At 33.0% G+C, this 18859-nt stretch overlaps 3 protein-coding genes across 4 annotated transcripts; 1 reads left to right on the top strand and 2 right to left on the bottom strand.

Moving 5' to 3' along the window:
• Window positions 1-4970: 4970 nt before the first annotated feature.
• LOC146940761 (Tetratricopeptide repeat (TPR)-like superfamily protein) lies at window positions 4971-7310 on the bottom strand. Its single transcript, XM_085754481.1, has one exon. It carries the CDS (start codon window positions 7273-7275, stop codon window positions 5209-5211), a length of 2067 nt encoding a protein of 688 aa, XP_085610607.1. The 5' UTR covers window positions 7276-7310; the 3' UTR covers window positions 4971-5208.
• Window positions 7311-8245: 935 nt separating this feature from the next.
• On the top strand, window positions 8246-10214 carry LOC146940760 (F-box/kelch-repeat protein At3g23880-like). 2 transcript variants are annotated; one of them, XM_085754486.1, is made up of 2 exons: window positions 8246-9589; window positions 9708-10214. In XM_085754486.1, the coding sequence occupies exon 1, from the start codon at window positions 8359-8361 to the stop codon at window positions 9580-9582; it is 1224 nt and encodes a 407-aa protein (XP_085610612.1). In that variant the 5' UTR covers window positions 8246-8358; the 3' UTR covers window positions 9583-9589; window positions 9708-10214. The 2 variants fall into 2 exon arrangements, with proteins under 2 accessions (XP_085610612.1, XP_085610610.1); XM_085754484.1 differs by having other exon boundaries at window positions 9698-10214.
• Window positions 10215-10543: 329 nt separating this feature from the next.
• LOC146940759 (phytoene synthase 2, chloroplastic-like) lies at window positions 10544-13263 on the bottom strand. Its single transcript, XM_085754483.1, has 6 exons — window positions 12762-13263; window positions 12402-12452; window positions 12137-12309; window positions 11717-11952; window positions 11406-11598; window positions 10544-11111 (listed from the first exon to the last, which is right to left on the bottom strand). The coding sequence occupies exons 1-6, from the start codon at window positions 13084-13086 to the stop codon at window positions 10926-10928; spliced, it is 1164 nt and encodes a 387-aa protein (XP_085610609.1). The 5' UTR covers window positions 13087-13263; the 3' UTR covers window positions 10544-10925.
• Window positions 13264-18859: the final 5596 nt, after the last annotated feature.

Here is an 18859-nt window from a genome sequence, read left to right as displayed (position 1 = left end):
TTCAATAGCCCTCGTTATTTTGTCTATCAACAAAAAAAAAAGTCTCAAACTGTTTCCATGTACATAACTCAATTGGCATAGACGTTCCAATATGTGAGGTTCGAGTTCAAACTTAAATTCCTGACTTATTCATATTAATTGGGTCACTACTTTAGTTGACAAAAGATAAAAAAAAAAAAAAAAAAAAATTGTTTATCGCTCGTTATAGACTAATTTATCATCAACGTAAATGTCAATGATTTATTTTTGTCAAAGACTAAATTGAATAGCAAAAATATTGTGAAGGGCGAAAATGAATTTTCACTAATTATTTTATTTTTTATTATGTTATTTTTTCTTTTTGAGATTTTTCTTTTTGAGATTTTTTTAGGATACTACGGTACTTAACGTAACGTAAATCTCTTCCACTCTCTACGCTTCAAAAGTTTCAACCCATTTTAAGGATTTGCGGCTCCGTAAATCTCTTTTGGCCATTCTTACTTTTGAGATCCAATGTGATCGAATAAGTCCAGATTTGTTTACCAAACAACGTATCCTCCCTAAATTACAGCTGTTAAAATATTTTTACTCTCTCTTATATACCGAATTTAGAACTTAAAATAGTATTTTTCAGATCTTTTTTCTTTGTTAAAAGTATCACGTTTCAAATAGTTGAAAAAGAGTATCACGTTTGATATTAAAAAAGAAAGTATCACGTTTAAAATGATTTGGAGGTACACCAAACATTACTCAAATGCTTTAAGTAAGGTATCAATCATGTAGATGAAACTATAATTCGATTTTTTTGAAAGAAAAACTATAATTCGATAACAACATTGCTTATGAATCATAATTAGTATTTTTTTCTGTGTTTTGTCAATGTTTGAACTCAGAACCTTCAATTTATTTAATTCTTAATTCAAATTAGGTGAGTTATTCAATCCCTCGTGAATTTACTTAGAGACTTATGGTTGTTTGGTCCTGTTAATATAAGGGTGTGTTTGTTTCAGCTTTATAGAAAATAGATTTTGTGTCAAAAGAATCTAGAGATTTAGAAATTTTTAAAAAAATCTGAATCTATTTGTGTTTGCCTACTATCCATAAAAATCTATTTTAAAAAAAAAAATGAGTTCTAACATGCACATGTGTTATCTCCTTGTTGTTGAAAAAAATAAATTTTGAGAAAAGCTAATCCTAATAGTTTTTCATTTTAGGGTCAAAATAGATTTTTTTGATAAAATGATTTTTCTAAAAATCCTAAACAAACAATTAAAAATGAAAAAAGTGATTTTTTTAAGGGAAAAATTAGATTTTTTTTGAAAAATATCTGAAACAAACGCCCTAAGTTATGTTAAACTATTTTGTGTTTGATGTGCACCTAATAAGAAACCAAAAAGTAAATATTATTCTTTCTTTTTTGTGTTGAAAAATGGGGAATCTCGAATTCGGGCTCACGTCTCTGCGTATTAAATGTTTTTATCACTATAAACGAAGTTATGCTCACGTAATTTAACCACTCAAAAATTAATTTTTTAGTGTAACCCTCCAATTACGAGAGGAAGAGGGCCCTAATAATTCAGAGTTCAGTCGGAGGTAAGTAAAGTCTAGCAAAAAAATCGTCTCATACAAAAATTGAATCTCAAATTCTTCTAAAGGATTCATCATTTTGTGAAGTTCGTTAAACACGCGAGCTTAATCACTTATTCCATTATACTTTAGACAAAACAAATAATGATATTATATCGAATACATGTAAAATGCAAAATGAATAATGGTATAGCAACACACTTTTTAACAGCATCTCTTTGATTGGATAAAATTTACATGGATTCCACGTGATTTTTTTTAAGGCATTGTGTTTCACATGATTTGGTGAGATCCATGTGCATTTTAATTTTTAACCGATCAAAGAGAGATAATTGGAACTTGAGAAGTGTGTTTTGTTTGCACTCCTTAAAACAAAATACATTGTGACAAAAATATTTAATTTGTTAAAAAAATTATAATTTATAATAAAAGAAAATATATTATACAAAATGACAAAGTAGCCTTATAATTAAATATTTATATAATTTTTGTAACGTCCTAGTCTTATAGGACATTACTTTTTTTTTTTTACAAGTTATGGGACATTACTTGAGACTCTCAGGCTGTGTTTGGTAACACAAAAAAGTTAGCTTATAGCTTGTTGGATTAGCTTATAAGCTTGTTTTTGTAGAATGAGACGTGTTTGGTAAAAAGCTTTTCTCATTAGCTTATAGCGTTTTTTGAGAAGCTAATTCAAGTAGCTTTTGAGCTTATAACTACGCATAACTACCCACGTTTAGCATCATGATATGACTTTTCAATTTTTCTTGTTCACGTTCCTTTTTACATGCTCTTAATTCAATGATAAATAATTTTATATAAAATTTACAATAAATAGTGATGCAAGTTTAGTTGAGTAAAATTCATGAAAAGAAAGTTTTGTTAAATAAAAATTGTCAATTGAATTAATAAATACATTTATCACCTAGGAGATGAAAATATTTTGAAATAAATTTAAACATTTAAAAAGAAATACATTAAGTAATATAAAAATTGTATATATGATTTATAAAAAAAAAACACAAACATGCCCTTTTACGTCATTTTATATTTATCAGCTACTTCAACAACTAATTTTACCAAACATTTTTTATTTTAATAAGCTAACTTTTCAGCTATAAGTTTTCAGCCATAAAGTTAACTTTTCAGCTACCAGCTAGCTTATCAGCTATCAGCTAACTTATAGCTTCTTTTTACCAAACACACCCTCAACGACTCTTACAAATGACATGAAACATATACTTTTTTTTTATAATTAAAACTTAATATAAACACAAGAGTTTCCGTATACCTTTAACTAATCATAGTAATTGTGTATTTTTATTTTTTATTTTTAAGCTTCAATAGATTATACAAATAAATAAACTTTTATCTTAATTCATAAATTTTCGCTAACGAAAATTAATCTTCATAAACCGTTTTTTTCACAAATATCTTGACAAACTTTTTATTTTGAAGGAAAATATCTTGACAACCTCATAAATAATATATAAAAACTTATTTATTTGTTTAAGTTGTTTTATATAAGCTCGAAAATAAATCAATCTAAACGGGATCATCACATATTATAGACTTCTAAAAGGACTCGGTAATTCTTACTTCTTAGGGGGAAAAAAAGTACTCGGTGATTCTTAGGAAAATAAAAGGACTCGGTAAGACTTTTAGGATGATCCCACATTGACTCCCCTTTTTTACGTTACTCCTGGAGTTGGACTTGAAATTGAGTCATAGAGCTCTAACTTCATAATGCCTATCCACCCCAAATTGTTAAAGTTGTATGCGTTTGACTCAAACAGAAACCTAACAATATTTTTCAAAACTATATACTTTTGAGGATGCGACGTGTAATTTTTTTTTTTAAAAAAAAGGCAGAAATTTATCATTAACAAAAAAGCACAAGCAGGGCAAATTTACAACTTAACAGTACCATGGAAATCTATCTCTGTAACAAACAACCACAACTCTATCAATTATCTCTTCTTTGATCATCAAAGTCTATATTCTATCCAATTCAAGCACACATTATACTTTTTCCTTTGCAATACAAATAAATGATTCTAATTGCCTCCACTTCTTCATTTGCTGCGCAATCAGCTATCAAATTGCTCACTAAATTAAATAATTCAATCACCAATCCAAGACTATAGAGTATCTAAACCAATCATCATGCCATGACAGTTTACACCAGTAGCCTTCATCATGCATAAACAATGTGTTGCTAAGCCTATGCTTGTATTGGCGGTGGATTTGTAGTGAACGTGCGTTTGGAGAGATCCTACAATTTGTAGCTTCTCTATTATCAATTCCCAAGGCTCTCAAACGCACGGTAGCAGTGGTGAAACACCAAAACAAACACATGTTAAGTTGGCTTAAAACATTCCGCCACCTCTACATGGGCCAGATGTTTGTGCATCAAATGAGTTGCTGCATAACACATAATGCAAGCTTCTACTCCCTAAGCCTTTAGTGGTTTCATGGAGATTTTCCATTACATTGAATCACCAACTGCAACAGAACACCACACACAAGCTTGAAATGAATTTGGACCAAACCTTTGTAAAGTTCATGCAGCAAGTAAACTCTAGGACTTCCCAGTCTGCAGGAAAACTTTTGTTGATTCAAGCTAAGTCATTTCACCACATATCCTGAAACACAGACCATACAAAAGCAGCAGTTGCCACAAACCAAGACTAATTCATAGCCGCCACATCAGTGAACTACTGCACCATTGATTTACCGAGTAATCAGAATTTTTAATCTTCACTTCTAAGTTTTAAACGTTTCCAAGCCACAAATTTGATCTCTTCCAATGTTTTTTTCCACCTCCCACCTAATGTATGGTAAAAACATTTTATTCCTTACTTTCCAAATTACACAAACACATGCAAACCAATAATTAATCAAAAATTAATTCCTACTTAGTTTGTGCATCCAAATGAATTGTATGATTTTGCCTCTATATAGATCTACACACTCAACTTGGATCATTTGAGGTCCAATTTGACTTCCATATACCAAATGTAGGTTTTATCATTTGAAGGGGAAATTGCTCCCAACTTCTCTTGGATCTGCAGAAATGATCCACACATTTCATCTATTTCTTGAAAAAAGCTCACTCCCCTTATGTGTTTAATCAAGTGAAATAGTAACTGCTCATAAAATTGAACACAGAATGGGAGTGAGTGTTACATTTTTTTTATACAATGAAAAATCAAAACATTTCATTATAAATACAAGGGATAATACAAGACAGACATAACAAGGACACTTGATAAAATACTTGATACTCTGGTCTTAGGTACGCTCTGAGCTACATTATATTCACCATTGAAACTCTCAGCAGATACACAACTATCATATTCATGAAAAAGTGGCTCCATTGTCTGTAAAGAGGCATAAGGGGCTTGATAAAAAGATTATAGTGCTCATAAGCTTGAATATATAAAACTGTAATGATTAATTACAGGGATGATGCTATTCAGAATGTGTTGTTGTTGCTCGATACAATATATACAAGAGAAAATTAGACACTTATTACTTGGGAATAAGAGAGATTTTCTGAATACGGTGTTTATGGATATGATTGGTAGCCAAAGAATGTCAATCAACACAAGTTACAAAGGGAAAGGCAGATTCATATTTCTATGCTCTAAGCATATTACCATGACTTCTTATTGCTTTGTGATTCATCTTGTTCATGATTCGTGAAGCATCGTTAAATCTATCTGCTCTTTCATAAATATTGGCAACAACAAAATGCAACTCCTTCTTGTTGATATTAGGATGGGAATCTAGCTTCTCAAACAATGATTCCACCATATTGAAATCCATTCTCGCACCATATAGACCGAGCATCTGAAAATGAACTTCGTCAGGGAAAACACACCCTTCTTCATACATCTGTTTATACAAAGCATCTGCTCTCTCAAACTTGCGCAGCTTTCCAAAAGCATTCAGCACAAGAGCAATAACATTAGAATCAGGAAAATGTCCAACCTCTCTCATCTTCTCAAACACTTCAACCACATGTGCATACTTTCTCTCCCTTGAGAAAATATCAATGATACACCCAAATACAGATATATCTTTCACCTCTCCAGCATCAAAAGCCTGCCGGAAAACCCACATAGCCTCGTCAACTTTACCGGCTCTAGCAAGTATTGTGATTGCCGTCTCCCTCGAAACATTATCTGGTTGCTTGAGCTCATTAAGTAGTCTTTTAGCATGAGCAACTAAACCAGCCTTCTGATAGGCCACAATCATTGTCTGATAAAGAATCTCATCAATTTTAACTCCAGAAGTCCTTAACTTGTGAAAAAGCATCGCTGCCCTGTCCAACTTCCCTGCCTTTTCCCATATAGATATTATGGTTGAATAAGTGATAGCATTTGGTTGAATACCTCTACTCTGCATTTCTTGAATGAGATTTGTTGCCTTATCATGCTCAAGAGATTTGCCATAAATACTAATCATGGTGTTGTAGGTCACAACATTCTGCGGTACACCTTTCTTTTGCATCAAACTGAAAAGGTGAACAGCTTCACCAAATAACCCAGCCTCTCCATAAACCCTCAAGACAGTGTTGTAACTAACAACATTAGGTTCAATTCCCATTTTCCTCATACCCCAAAAGAAGCAATCCGCCTCCTTGATCATCTGAAGCTGACCATAAACATCAATCATAATATTACATGTAGTAAGATCAATCGGACATTCAACTTCGTTCATTTCAGAAAACAAAGAAACCGCCTCAACAAACTTCTGATTATCAACATAAATCGCAAGAAGTGTCGAGTAACTAGCAGTATTCGGGTTAACACCGTTATCTCTCATCTCCTGAAGAAGCAGCCGAGCCTCACGAAAAAGTTTAGCCTTACCATACACACTAATCATCGTATTATAAGCTATAAGATCAGGTACAATATTACCCGAACCTTTCAACGTATTAAAAATGGAAATTGCCTTAGAATAATCACACAACTTCCGCGAAAGCTCAATCAAATTACTATACAAAACAAGGTCACCAGAAACATTATCACGTTCCATTTGTTGCAGCCAAAAGAAAGATGAATCAAACAAACCTTGTTTACTGAAATGTGTAATGAGCGTTGAGTAAGTGTACTTATCAGGTGAAAGACCCTTTTGAAGCATTTCATCGAACAGTCCATGTGCAAGTTGCCATTGTTTCGCACGAAGTACATTGCGAAGAACAACATTGTAAGCGTTAAGGGAAAGTGAATATTGAGCTATTTCGTTCATCCAATCGAGAATTGCAAGAGAGCGTTGCCAATCGGGTTCGCGAGAGAGAATGGAAACCATGAAACGAATTGAAAGCTGTCTGTCGTTGTAAGGGGACAATATGGAGTAGAGTTGTTCGATGTTTTGGGTTTGTGCCATTGAGGTTAGTAGTTCATTCATGTCGACACTGCGGTCCATGTACGGGGATTGTTGTTTTTGTTGTTGTTGGGTTCGGGTATGACGTTGTTGTTGTTGTTGTTTGTTGGTGTTGGAAAATGGAGGACGAGGTGTTCGGGTCCAGACATGTTTGGGTGTGGCTGATGTGGATGTAGTAGAAATGGTTGTTGTGTTGGTGTTGGTGTTGGGGGTTGTGGTTTTGTTGAAGATTGTGGTGGTTTTGGAAGAGGAACAAGGGAATGAACAAGAAGAAGAAGAAGCCACAAGGGTCGCATAGAATGAGAGTGAGAACATTGTAAATTCCAAACTGTAACTAAACTTCTTCAATCAAGCTTGTATGCGGTATTGCTTTGGTTTTTATCCATAATTTAATTATTATTTTTTGTCCTTCCAAATATTTTAGTTTTTCCTTTTAATCCTCGTAAAAATTTCTTAATTTTTAGTCTTTAAAAGTTTTCGGTCAATATCTTTTATCTTTATTTTTAAATTGGATCATGGGTATCCGTTAAAAATTGACTCAAAATTGATAAATGAGATTCGGCAAAAATCATGGCACGATTTGGAGAAATTGGGGCACAATTTTGTGCAAATTTTTGAGTTTTTGTTCGACAAAAACGTTGTATGACTTGTAGAAATTAGGGTATGATTTATGTATAACGTTCAATTGTAATGCGTAAGAACTGAAAATCGAGGCACAATTTCTCAGGATCTAGACACTATATAAAGCTCCCTTCTTCGTATTTTGAGCTCATTTTTTTTTTTTATGTTGTAGATCGATCGAGCTAAAATAAAAAACTACTCCCTCCGATCCTATTTATAAGAAAAATTTTTTTATGTTGTAGATCGATCGAGCTAAAATAAAAAACTACTCCCTCCGATCCTATTTATAAGAAAATTTTCAAAAAAAATTTTGGTCCTATTTATAAGAAAAAGTCACAACTTTTAAGATATATTTATTGTTTAAAAGACTTTTCTAACTCTCATTTAATGTTGGTATTTTCAATATTAGTGGGTATATTTAATACTTCACAAATTTTTATGAGGGTATATTTGTAAAAACATTCAAAAAATTACAACAACTAATGATCATCTTGGTTTTGATGATTTTTGGTTTTTTCTTCTTATAAAAAGGATAGGAGAGAGTATTACCAAACATGTAATGTATTTTTTAATTTTTTTTTTCCTTCAAAAAAAATGTAATGTATTTTTTTGGTACCAACTTACTATAAGCTACTATAAACTGGTTTTTTTGGCTTTACAAAACACACACTCGTCTTGTACTATGTTTTGTATTTGCCCAAACAAGAATATACTAACAGGCACTCAGACACTGGGTTGAGCATGTGACGATCCGAACCCTTCTCACATATAACTGAAATGGAGGCCACCGTACTATCAAAGAGAAGAAAAAGAAGAAAGCGGCGTAGAAACCGAAACCCTAACATCGCCATTTCTTCTCTGTCACCTACTGTCACTGAGATGCAGCAATCCACCGAAACCCTAACACCACAATCGCGTTACGCGCCGCCACTGCCCACTCTTCCTTTCGAATTGGTCGCAGAAATTCTATGCAGACTCCCAGTCAAGTTACTCTTACAACTCCGGTGCCTTTGTAAGTCCTTCAACTCTCTTATCTCCGATCCCAAATTCGCAAAGAAGCACCTTCGTTTGTCAACCACGCCCCACCACCTTATTGTACGCTCTGCGAACAGTTTAGGCAATTTTACTCTCATTGTTTCCCCAATTCAATCTGTTCTATCATCTTCTACCGCTCCAGTTCCACAGACACAACTCAGTTACCCTAATTGTCTCACAGAGGAAGAGGAATTTGATTCTCCTTATAAATGGTGTACTTGCGATGGCATCATTTGTCTCACCACTGATTATAGTTCCGCTGTTTTGTGGAATCCTTTCATTAATAAATTCAAAACATTGCCTCCTTTAAAATATATTTCACTGAAAAGAATTCCTTCTACCTTATTTAGCTTTGGGTATGATCCTTTCGCCGATAATTATAAGGTTTTTGCTATTACCTTTTGTGTCAAGAGAACTACAGTTGAAGTTCATACTATGGGTACGTCTTCTTGGAGAAGGATTGAAGACTTCCCATCTTATAGCTTTATTCCTGATTCAGGAATATTTGTGGCAGGTTATGTTAATTGGTTGACATATGATGGTCCGGGTTCTCAGCGTGAAATTGTTTCTCTTGATTTGGAGGACGAGTCGTATTATGAGATTTTTCCGCCTGATTTGGAGACGGATTTGTGGACCTTAGGGGAGGCGTGGGATCGTCTGTGCATCTTTGCAAGTAATGAAATGTTTATGGATGTTTGGATTATGAAGGAATATGGAAACAAAGAGTCTTGGACTAAATTGTGCAAGGTTCCTTACTTGGAAGATCAAAGTCGGAGGTTGCGTGCTTTTTACAAGGCTTTCTATCTTTCTGCGGATGGCCAAGTGGTGTTGGATGCATTTGTGCCATTGAAGTTGGCTGTATATGATTCCAAAACTGATGCTTTGAAGATTCGTGAGATTCAAAATAGAAATGGATGGAAGGATCCAAAAGTCTACATTGAGAGTCTGATATCACCTTGTTCTTAATGTCAAGGTATGCTATGTTATGTCATTTGAGCATGGGATTCAACCACAGCTTATATATTGTTAATTTTTGTTTCTGATATATTTATTTGCATGTTTTAATTACTGTTATTGTTAGTTAATGGCAGATGGAACTTGTTGTTTTCAATTGCTTATGCAAGACTTTTTATATATTTCTGAGGATGCCTAAGTCCTGTTGAATTTTCATGAGTTGCAAAGCATCAAATTGAAGTTGGTTGTACACGATTCCAAAAATGATACTTTGAAGATTCTCAAGATTTAAAACATCAACTGTCGGATGGATCCACAAGACTAATTGAAAGTCTGATATCACTTGTTCTTAATGTCAAGATGTAGATGCTATCTTTTGTCGTTTAAGCATAGGATTCAACTCCAACTTTTATACGGTTAATTTCTATTTATGATATGTATTTGCATGTTCTGACTATTGCTGTCTTTTGGGATCATTGTTACTGTTAAGTTTATGGCAGATGCACCTTGTTATTTTCAATTGTTTGTTAGTTTGAGTTGTTGGTTCGATAAATACTTATGGGATTGGCCTAGCCCTTGTCACAGTAATGTGTAATGAGTTAGAGAAAGTCTATTACTATTTAATTGTTCATGTTATTGCTTAAGATTAGTGCATGTATGTATATCTGGGGGAGAAGCTTTAATTCCTTGAATATGCAGTGAGGTAAGACAATTACTACATAACGGTAATCATTAAGCCAATTACTACATAACTTGTCTATCCAACAATTGTCATCAAATCCAATGAATAGTTAAACAATATATTGTTCATTCATATTTGTCATCAAATCTCCAATGTATGTATAGTTAAACAATATTCTGAACTCACAATCCCAACTCTACTATGTCAATTTTTATACATGAGCATATATAGCCGAACCCCAAATAAGAAAAACATATATGACAAAAGGAACCGTGCGAGAAGAGTATGACATTGACATGAACAAGGTGTTTTATTTTATTTATATATTTGTATAATTTGTATAATCACTCATAACCAGTAATTGAGATAAGTTCACGTGTCAACTCTCTGTTAATACAAAACACTTACAGACATCAAATTTATATTTAATTACAGTACTTGACCAATTCATAAATATGTTTTGTCATACATCTTTGCTGCCACCATGGTTTGAATTTCTAACTTTGATACTCTTGATGAATAGTAAAACTGTTTATTCCACTGTTTTTCATTTCTGGAACTGAAGCCAAGTATTTTACTGGTCCATATTGAGCTAGTTTTTTTCTTTTTAATTAATTTGTGGTATGCATTTTGCACAATAAACAAATAACGCTAGCTTTTGGGTACAAATTTGCTACATATGCCTTGTGAAGGAAGTATGCGATTCGGTTTTGGGAATTGAGAGAGATCTAGTATAAGCTGCAGGCAATGACACAAACTTTTCAGTTCGTCCTACATAAGCTCGTTTTGTCAAATTGTCATAATCGTTGTCTTCGATTGCATCTAAGATCTTGCGATACAATATTAAGGAGGACCAAACCTGCAAATCACACATAAACTTTATTAACATCTGCTCATTACCTTTAGTGACATATATGCATGGCATCATAATGTACTAATTGGTATGCATGCCAATCTTAAAAATCATTTGATTCAACGCCTTTCTTCCACTTTATAATTGGAGCTGGATAATCTAGTGTCTAGAGGAAATTAATCTCATACTGAACTTAATTGATTAAACTAATATCACCACCGGTGAGGAAGGATTATATGCAATGCTCAATTGTTTTATTTCTTTGATATGTGGTTGAGTAGATTCGAAAAATGTATGTACCGGCCAACGGCTTGCTTTATCAAGGTGAGAAGCTCCTTCTTCTGCTGAGTTGAAGTAGAATCTTGCCCTTGCAATCTGCTGTTTCATAAACTCTCTCCATCTTTCACTCACCTTTCTTGAGAAAACATCATTGTCACATAAACCAAACTCACCAAGTTCATCTTGTGGAAGGTACACTCTACCTCTTAATGCACTATAGTCAATCAAAATCATATAATTCTTTAATCAAGATCATATATCATATTAAAATAATTAAGCAGAAAAGTGAATATCAAATAAGTGAAGCAAATCGGTTAGAATTATAAACTTACTCCTCCCCGACATCTCTAAGAACGTTTGTGAGTTGATTTCCAATACCAAGATATAATGCTGATTTATATACACTTTGAGTAGGGATAAGGGATTCTGGCGCGATTCCCATTACTGGAACACTCATCAAACCAACAGTTCCCGCCACATAGTAGCAGTAAAGATATAATTCTTCGAAATTTTTGTATCGTGATTTCCTCGTATCCATTCTCATACCTTCTATCATGTCCCTAAAAGGCTGCAATAAAACACAAGCATTATCTCATTAGTTGAATTACAGACAGAAATTATAACAGAAAAAACACTTACAGACACAACATATTTGTGATTTTTCATCGCAAAATCATTTTTTCTAGTAGTGTAAAATATTAATCTGATTCTGGAAGTATGAGAATTGATAGTTAAGGAATTTTAGCTGTTACCTTAATATCCAAGGGAAACTTGGAGATTGTATCTGTAAGAGCAGCATCAAGCATATCATAGGGACATCCATTGAAAATGTCATGCAATCTTTCTTCCCATCTATCAAGAACAGCAGAGCTCATATAGTCAGCATTAGGACCATCAACAAGCTCATCTGTCCTCCTGCACCAAACTGCAAACAAAGGTTTCAATAAATAAGATATATTTTGACTTGCAAAACTAATTGCAACATTGTTTCTATCTTGATCTATTGTAATTTCCTACCATATATAGCCCATATAGCCTTCTGTCTTTCTTCGGTCATAAGCAAAGTTCCTGTTTAAGAAATGAAAATGAAAATTGTTAAACTTATGGTATCAAAGAGAGTGCAAAAAATTTTGATACAATTTTTTTAAAGAATTGTCAAGTTTGTTTACCAATCAAGTTTTCTAAGAATCAAAATAAAAGATAAATAATCAGTGCATGTTTGGATTGACGGTGAGTGTGGAAGAATTCAATGTGTCGCGGTGATTTTGCCAAAAACTACACTTTGGAGCTTCAATAAAATCATAGCTCCACCGTGATTTCCTTAAACTCACCGTGATTCCAAAGACGCATTTAGAAGCATGTACTCTAGATTTTTACCTAGATAGAATGTCTTGGCATACTCTGCACAGATATTTCTGCACATTTCATAGGCATCCTTGAGAAAACTAGGCTCAAACCGTGGCTTGAAATTACTAGAACATGGAGTGTCAAAATTGTTTGTCTGAGACTGTTTTTCAACAACTTCTTGTACATGTAGATCAGCAACAGAAACTCCTTGTTTTGACAACTGAGGAAAGGTGGCTGTTTTATGTTTTGGAACCATGATTAATTCTGATGTTATAACATCATATCTTCTATAACATGGTTTTCTGTTAGTCCTAATGATGGAAGACTTAGCTGCCACAGAAAATGGTATACTCATTTTAGTATGATCTACTCTGAAGGTTTAACAGATGAGTAGTACTTTTAAGCTATTGCTGTCAAATGAATGTGGAGGAAGAAGCTATATATATCAACTACTAGGATTTTTTCCTTAAAAAAAAAAAAAAACTACTATCATTTTATTTTTGTTGCATTCTGTATTGTATTGTATTGTATTGTATTGTAGCAATCATTAGATTAGGTACATAGTTATATAGTACATAGATAGTGAAATGAACAATGGTTGGTTGATCATTTGATTCATTTTTATATATTTCTATCCTTATCCATCCCATAGAAAATTGGGGGTGATATAAAATATTTTCTGAAGGGTAATTTTATTTTATTTATGGATAAAGCGTAAATTTGGAATACATTGTTGAGTGATTATTTTAAAGCCACTTGAAATTTCTTGTATTGGATAACAATGGGGGTTTTCCATCTTTTCAAAAAAAAAACTTAATAATTCATTGAATTTCATGTTAAGTTGTTTCACACAACTTATAAAATTATAAATAAAAATAATAATAAAATTACTCTTTTTTTTAAGCAATATAATTTTTTCTTTATTAAAAATTGATGTATTTATCATTATCATAAATAAAATCGAAAATAATGCACATAGTATTAATTAGACAATATAATTGTAAAAAAAATTAAATACTATGTTAAAAATGACACTTGTCTAACTCAAGTGAAAAATAACACCTTCATTCAGATTCAAACTCGGAACATCGCAGTTGCATGTATAATTTTTAAGAAGTGTTTACCACTTTGTCTATAGATAAAAATAATTGAAATTTATTTCCAATTGCTTGCTTCTGTACTTTTGAACCTGATAATTTTCTCACGAGTTTGTCTTTAAATTAAATAAAATTCGAAAATTTATGCAATATCAAGAAAACAATGTAGCATTTGTATAACACAGTTTAGGTCACATCACACAGTTTGATTTGATGAAGAAGTTGGTTTACAATAACAAAGATGCTTGTTTTGTCTTGTAGAAAGCCACATAAACTTGATTGTGTCTTCTAGTTGAGTTCATTGTAAAGAATCATAGTGATTTTGATGCCTTTCCCAACCCCCACTTACGTATGTTCTTCGATTATACCTTTGGTTGTGTGGGGTTAACAATTCTTGTCTCGTCCTTTACTTGTTGTCTTTAAGCACAAGTTCCACCACGCAATATGCTCACTCATCATTTGCCGGAGTGGCATGCCAGTAATTATGCACATCTTATCACATATATTACATGATGTTCCTTAAATTAAAAATGAGTAAATAGGCAATTACCCCCCTGAAATTGTAAGTTTCGTCAATTACCCCCCTGAAATTGACAAAACTTCAATTACCCCCCTGAAATTGCGTAACGTTAATCAATTTACCCCCTCCGTCAAATTTTTATGTTAGTCAATATGACGTTTTGCAAATACCCCCTGAAGTTTTGCACTTATGTGCAAAATGCCCCCCAAACTTTAAAATTTATATTTTTTTTTTCCTTATCCTTGACAGGAATCTTACCAATGAACAATTGCTAGGATTCCTAGGTCTCAAAGTATTTTTATCACAAATTTGTGCGAAATCATTCCTCAATTGCAGCACCTTGAACTGCACTGCTTAAGAAAGATGCGTTTTTGTGGACTGAAGCTCCTCAAACCACATTTGACCATCTTAAATGTACCTCTGCTAAATGAATCACCCTTCTCGTTAGCTTAAATCATGAGAACTAATAAGAAATGCATGTGCTGGAGAGAATATATTTTCCAAATCCTTGAGAGTGTAGTACCATATGTAACTTTTTGCATAATGAATAAAGAAGAGAATAAGTTTTAGAGTATTTGTAGTCTTTAACTATCCTACTAATTTACGGTCTTGCATTCTTCCAGTACACAATGCATAACAATTAATAATCATTCATATAGGTTAGGTTAATCCTATAATTCTTATTTCTTATTACAATATTTGTAGTAAAATTTTCAACTTCAATTTTGTAAGAGAAATTCTAATCTCAATTTCAACTTAACTCCACTAGAGCAAGTTTGATGGTACAGCCATAACACAATTAATCATGGATTATTTTTCACCTCCTCCTTGGTGGCGCGGCCTGAATGGGTTAAGAAGAACAGAAAAATATTATTTTAGTAGTCAAGGATAAGGATAAGAAAAAAAAAATATAAATTTTCAAGTTTGGGGGGCATTTTGCACATAGGTGCAAAACTTCAGGGGGGTATTTGCAAAACGTCATGTTGACTAACAGAAAAATTTGACGGAGGGGGTAAATTGATTAATGTTGCGCAATTTCAGGGGGGGTAATTGAAGTTTTGTCAATTTCGGAGGGTAATTGACGAAACTTACAATTTCAGGGGGGTAATTGCCTATTTACTCAATTAAAAATATATATTACATGATGTAATTTATATCAAGATACAAGAATTGCTCTAGGAGCTTCTCTTCACGTTCAAAAATCTCTCGAATTTATTAGATCGTAACTTTCAATCGTATAAAATATGTGTCAGAATAGGTCTTATTTAAGATTGTGTGAACACTTGCTCCATTTGAGATCGTGCTAAAATAGTTCTTGCACATGTTCAAATCTTGTTAATTTTTGCTCACCAAAAAAAATTCTTATTGATTTTTTGAAACTGTTTTTAGTTTTTGTGTGCAAAAACAATATGAACATGTATCATGTAAGCATCCCTAAAACAAAATGTATCATATAAGATTATAAGCAATAACATTTTTTTTAACCAACCAACCTTCCATTTGTTTTTAAACAACCAAAATGATATTTTAAGAACTTGCTTTTAAACACACGGTGTCTCAAAAGGGTAAAAAATACAAGCAGCTCAAAAGCTAAAAAATAAATCAGCAAAAAACACACAAACGAAACCGATAGTAAAAAACAAGGATTAAACCAATGTTTTAAAACCCAGATCAGTGATCGACTCGGTCAAGGCACTGGGTCACTGAGTCAAATTGTCATAGTCTTGATATCCATATTCATCATCTTCATCGGTTGAGATGGGAGAGGAGAACAGCGGTTGAAAATGGCATTTGGGTTGAGATTATGTGTTACTAGGGTTTTTGTCTTTATATATGCCGTGCCTTTTTATTAAAAAAATGGAAAAATGGGTCGAGTGGGCTAAACTGGTTCAACGGTCCGCCCACTGACCCGGCCGGGTTACACTGGGTTTCAGCAGATTAATTGCATATCCGGTCCTTTAGCCAGTCCGAACCGCTGCACCCTCCGGTTCGCGGGCCGATCGGTCTGATCGATCGGGTCGGTCCGGGTTTTAAAACACTAGATTAAACAACTCGTTCAAAAAACACCAAAACAAAACCGCCGGTCAAACAATCAGAGTATTGATACACCAATACAATTAATTGGATTAATCCACCATTGGTTAAACTCCCACATGAAAGGGGAAGTTTGATAAAGGGAAGAAAAAAAATAGAAACTCATACAATTAATTGGATTAATCCACCATTGGTTAAACTCCCACATGAAAGGGGAAGTTTGATAAAGGGAAGAAAAAAAATAGAAACTCATTTTGGTCGTTGAAAAAACCGCGAGACTCAATTTAGTCTCTTAAAAAAACAAAAATAACTTTTAGTTATTGAGAAAAATAAACTTGGAGAACTTAGTAGACATTCTTTACTATTTGTTTGGTTAATGAAGGAAAGCTAGAAGAAAAAAAGTAACAAAAAATAAAAAAATGAATAGAAAATAAGGTGATTATGTAGTAATATGATACGAGAGAAAATGATGATAGAAAATAAATGTGTATCTATAAAGTCACAAAAGTAACACAAACAAATTCTGAAATTAAAAGGAAATACAATATAAACTCTAATTTTAATATTATGAAAACATAAACGCAGCAGGAATAGTGGGTTTAAGGGTTTTTTGCTCCAAATTGTTTCACCATTACAGATTATTATCCCGTATTTTGAGCATAAACACCAGGTAGGTAATTCGGTCTTAAGGCACATCGGTGCTCCAATGAAAAATCAAATATGCAAAGAGATAATGCCTATGTCATAAACCACCAAACAAATATTTCCACTAAAGCACAAATCATGCAAAGTATAATCTTTTTTGATCTGAAATTTAAAATCGTACTAGAATTGATTATAAAAGTGAACATAGAGAAAGCTTAAAAATTGAAAGGAATAAAAGGATTTTTCGTGACATTCTTTCTCGGGCAATCTCGCAATAGCCTTCATAGTAGAAAATTCTCTTTTAGGTTGAAGGACACTACACCTCCACAAAATTAGAGCCTTCTTTACACATTATCCCTTTAGGTCCCGCACAATTGTCATGAACCATTTCAACTCCAATGTTCTCTACTTCATCATCTTATACACACTTGCTAAACCAATAAATTACTGTTTGCACCTCCCAAATTGATTGGGTCCATACTGTATCTGCAATCAAGCCCACTGCCAAATAGCCTAACTCGAGCGGTTAATCCAAGCCATCACACAGACCACTTTCCATTCTGCTTCCAACGCCCCCTGAAATCACCTTCACGCCCCCTCCATTATTTGAGTCACAATGCAATGCTTTGTGGCCCACTTCATAACATCTCATTGGCTCATCCTTCCTTGATCAGCCACTTCACAATTAAACCATTACTACCTACCTTTCATGCCTTGCACAATTAATTCATGGTCTTGAATATCTTGCATACTATATTAAAAAATGCTAACAAGTATCCTTGAGGCATTGTTTAAACAACCAAAAATAGTAACTTTTGCATGAAAGATGTGCAAGTATTACTTTTACATTGGTTCGACTTTTGATTTCAAGATAAAATTTATTATAATGAATTTCTTAAACAATGCTCTTATGACAATTGTTAACCTAACCATGCTATTTTACTATCCAAAGTATCCCCACGTGCTCTTCAAGGTAATTGATAATTTGATCTTCAATTAGAGTTTGGCATCTCCCACAAATATTTTCTATACCCACTGGCCAATTAATTCATTAGCTAAAAATTGAAAAGGATGAATCTGCGAACAAACCAATAATACTCAAGTTAATAACATAAAAAATGCAAAATTCCTACAACTTTATCAAAATCAAAGTGACCGAAATACTCATATATATGGATCTCCAAGTCATGATTGATTTATAAACATGGATCAAAGATTGTGACAGAAAATATTTGGGGACCAAAATTTGTCGAATCTTTTTAGAACGACAAAAAACGAAATTTGAGATATTTATTCAGGTTAAAAAACTTAAGGGTCTTGCTAACTAAGACACTTGTTAATGAACTTGAAAGTGTAAGTTTTGTCTTGAAAATAACATTTTTTTTAAAGTTTAAAGTATTGATTACACAAATACCAAGATATAATTACTATATTGGCTCGTTAACAAGTACTCCTTCTGTCCCTTAATATATGAGTATTTGACAAAAATCAGGGGTATTAAGAAAAATTGTTAGAGTAGTAAATTTGTGTGAAAAATGTGAGACTATTACTAAATTGCTCTTTAGATATAAACTCATTTAATGTTGATTTTTTATATTACAAATAAATTGATAGTATTAATAAGGGGTATAGTTGAAAAACGAGTGGCGAATGCATCTATAAATTTGTACATGGTCTTATATTTTACCGACAAACACTTTTTTGTAAATGATCTTATAGTTTAGAACGATGGGAGTACTCTTAGAACATATGTTAGCATTTTCCAAAACTTATTTAACCTTAAGTTATATGGAAAATGCTAATTAGAACCCTTAATACATTATTAGAGTACC

This window comes from Medicago sativa, chromosome 3 (genome assembly GCF_051527215.1).
Source record: "Medicago sativa cultivar Bolivia chromosome 3, Bolivia_mono, whole genome shotgun sequence".
Lineage (NCBI taxonomy): Eukaryota > Viridiplantae > Streptophyta > Magnoliopsida > Fabales > Fabaceae > Medicago > Medicago sativa.
The sequence above is the reverse complement of the archived record's forward strand: the minus strand, read 5'-3'. Positions and strand labels throughout refer to the sequence as shown.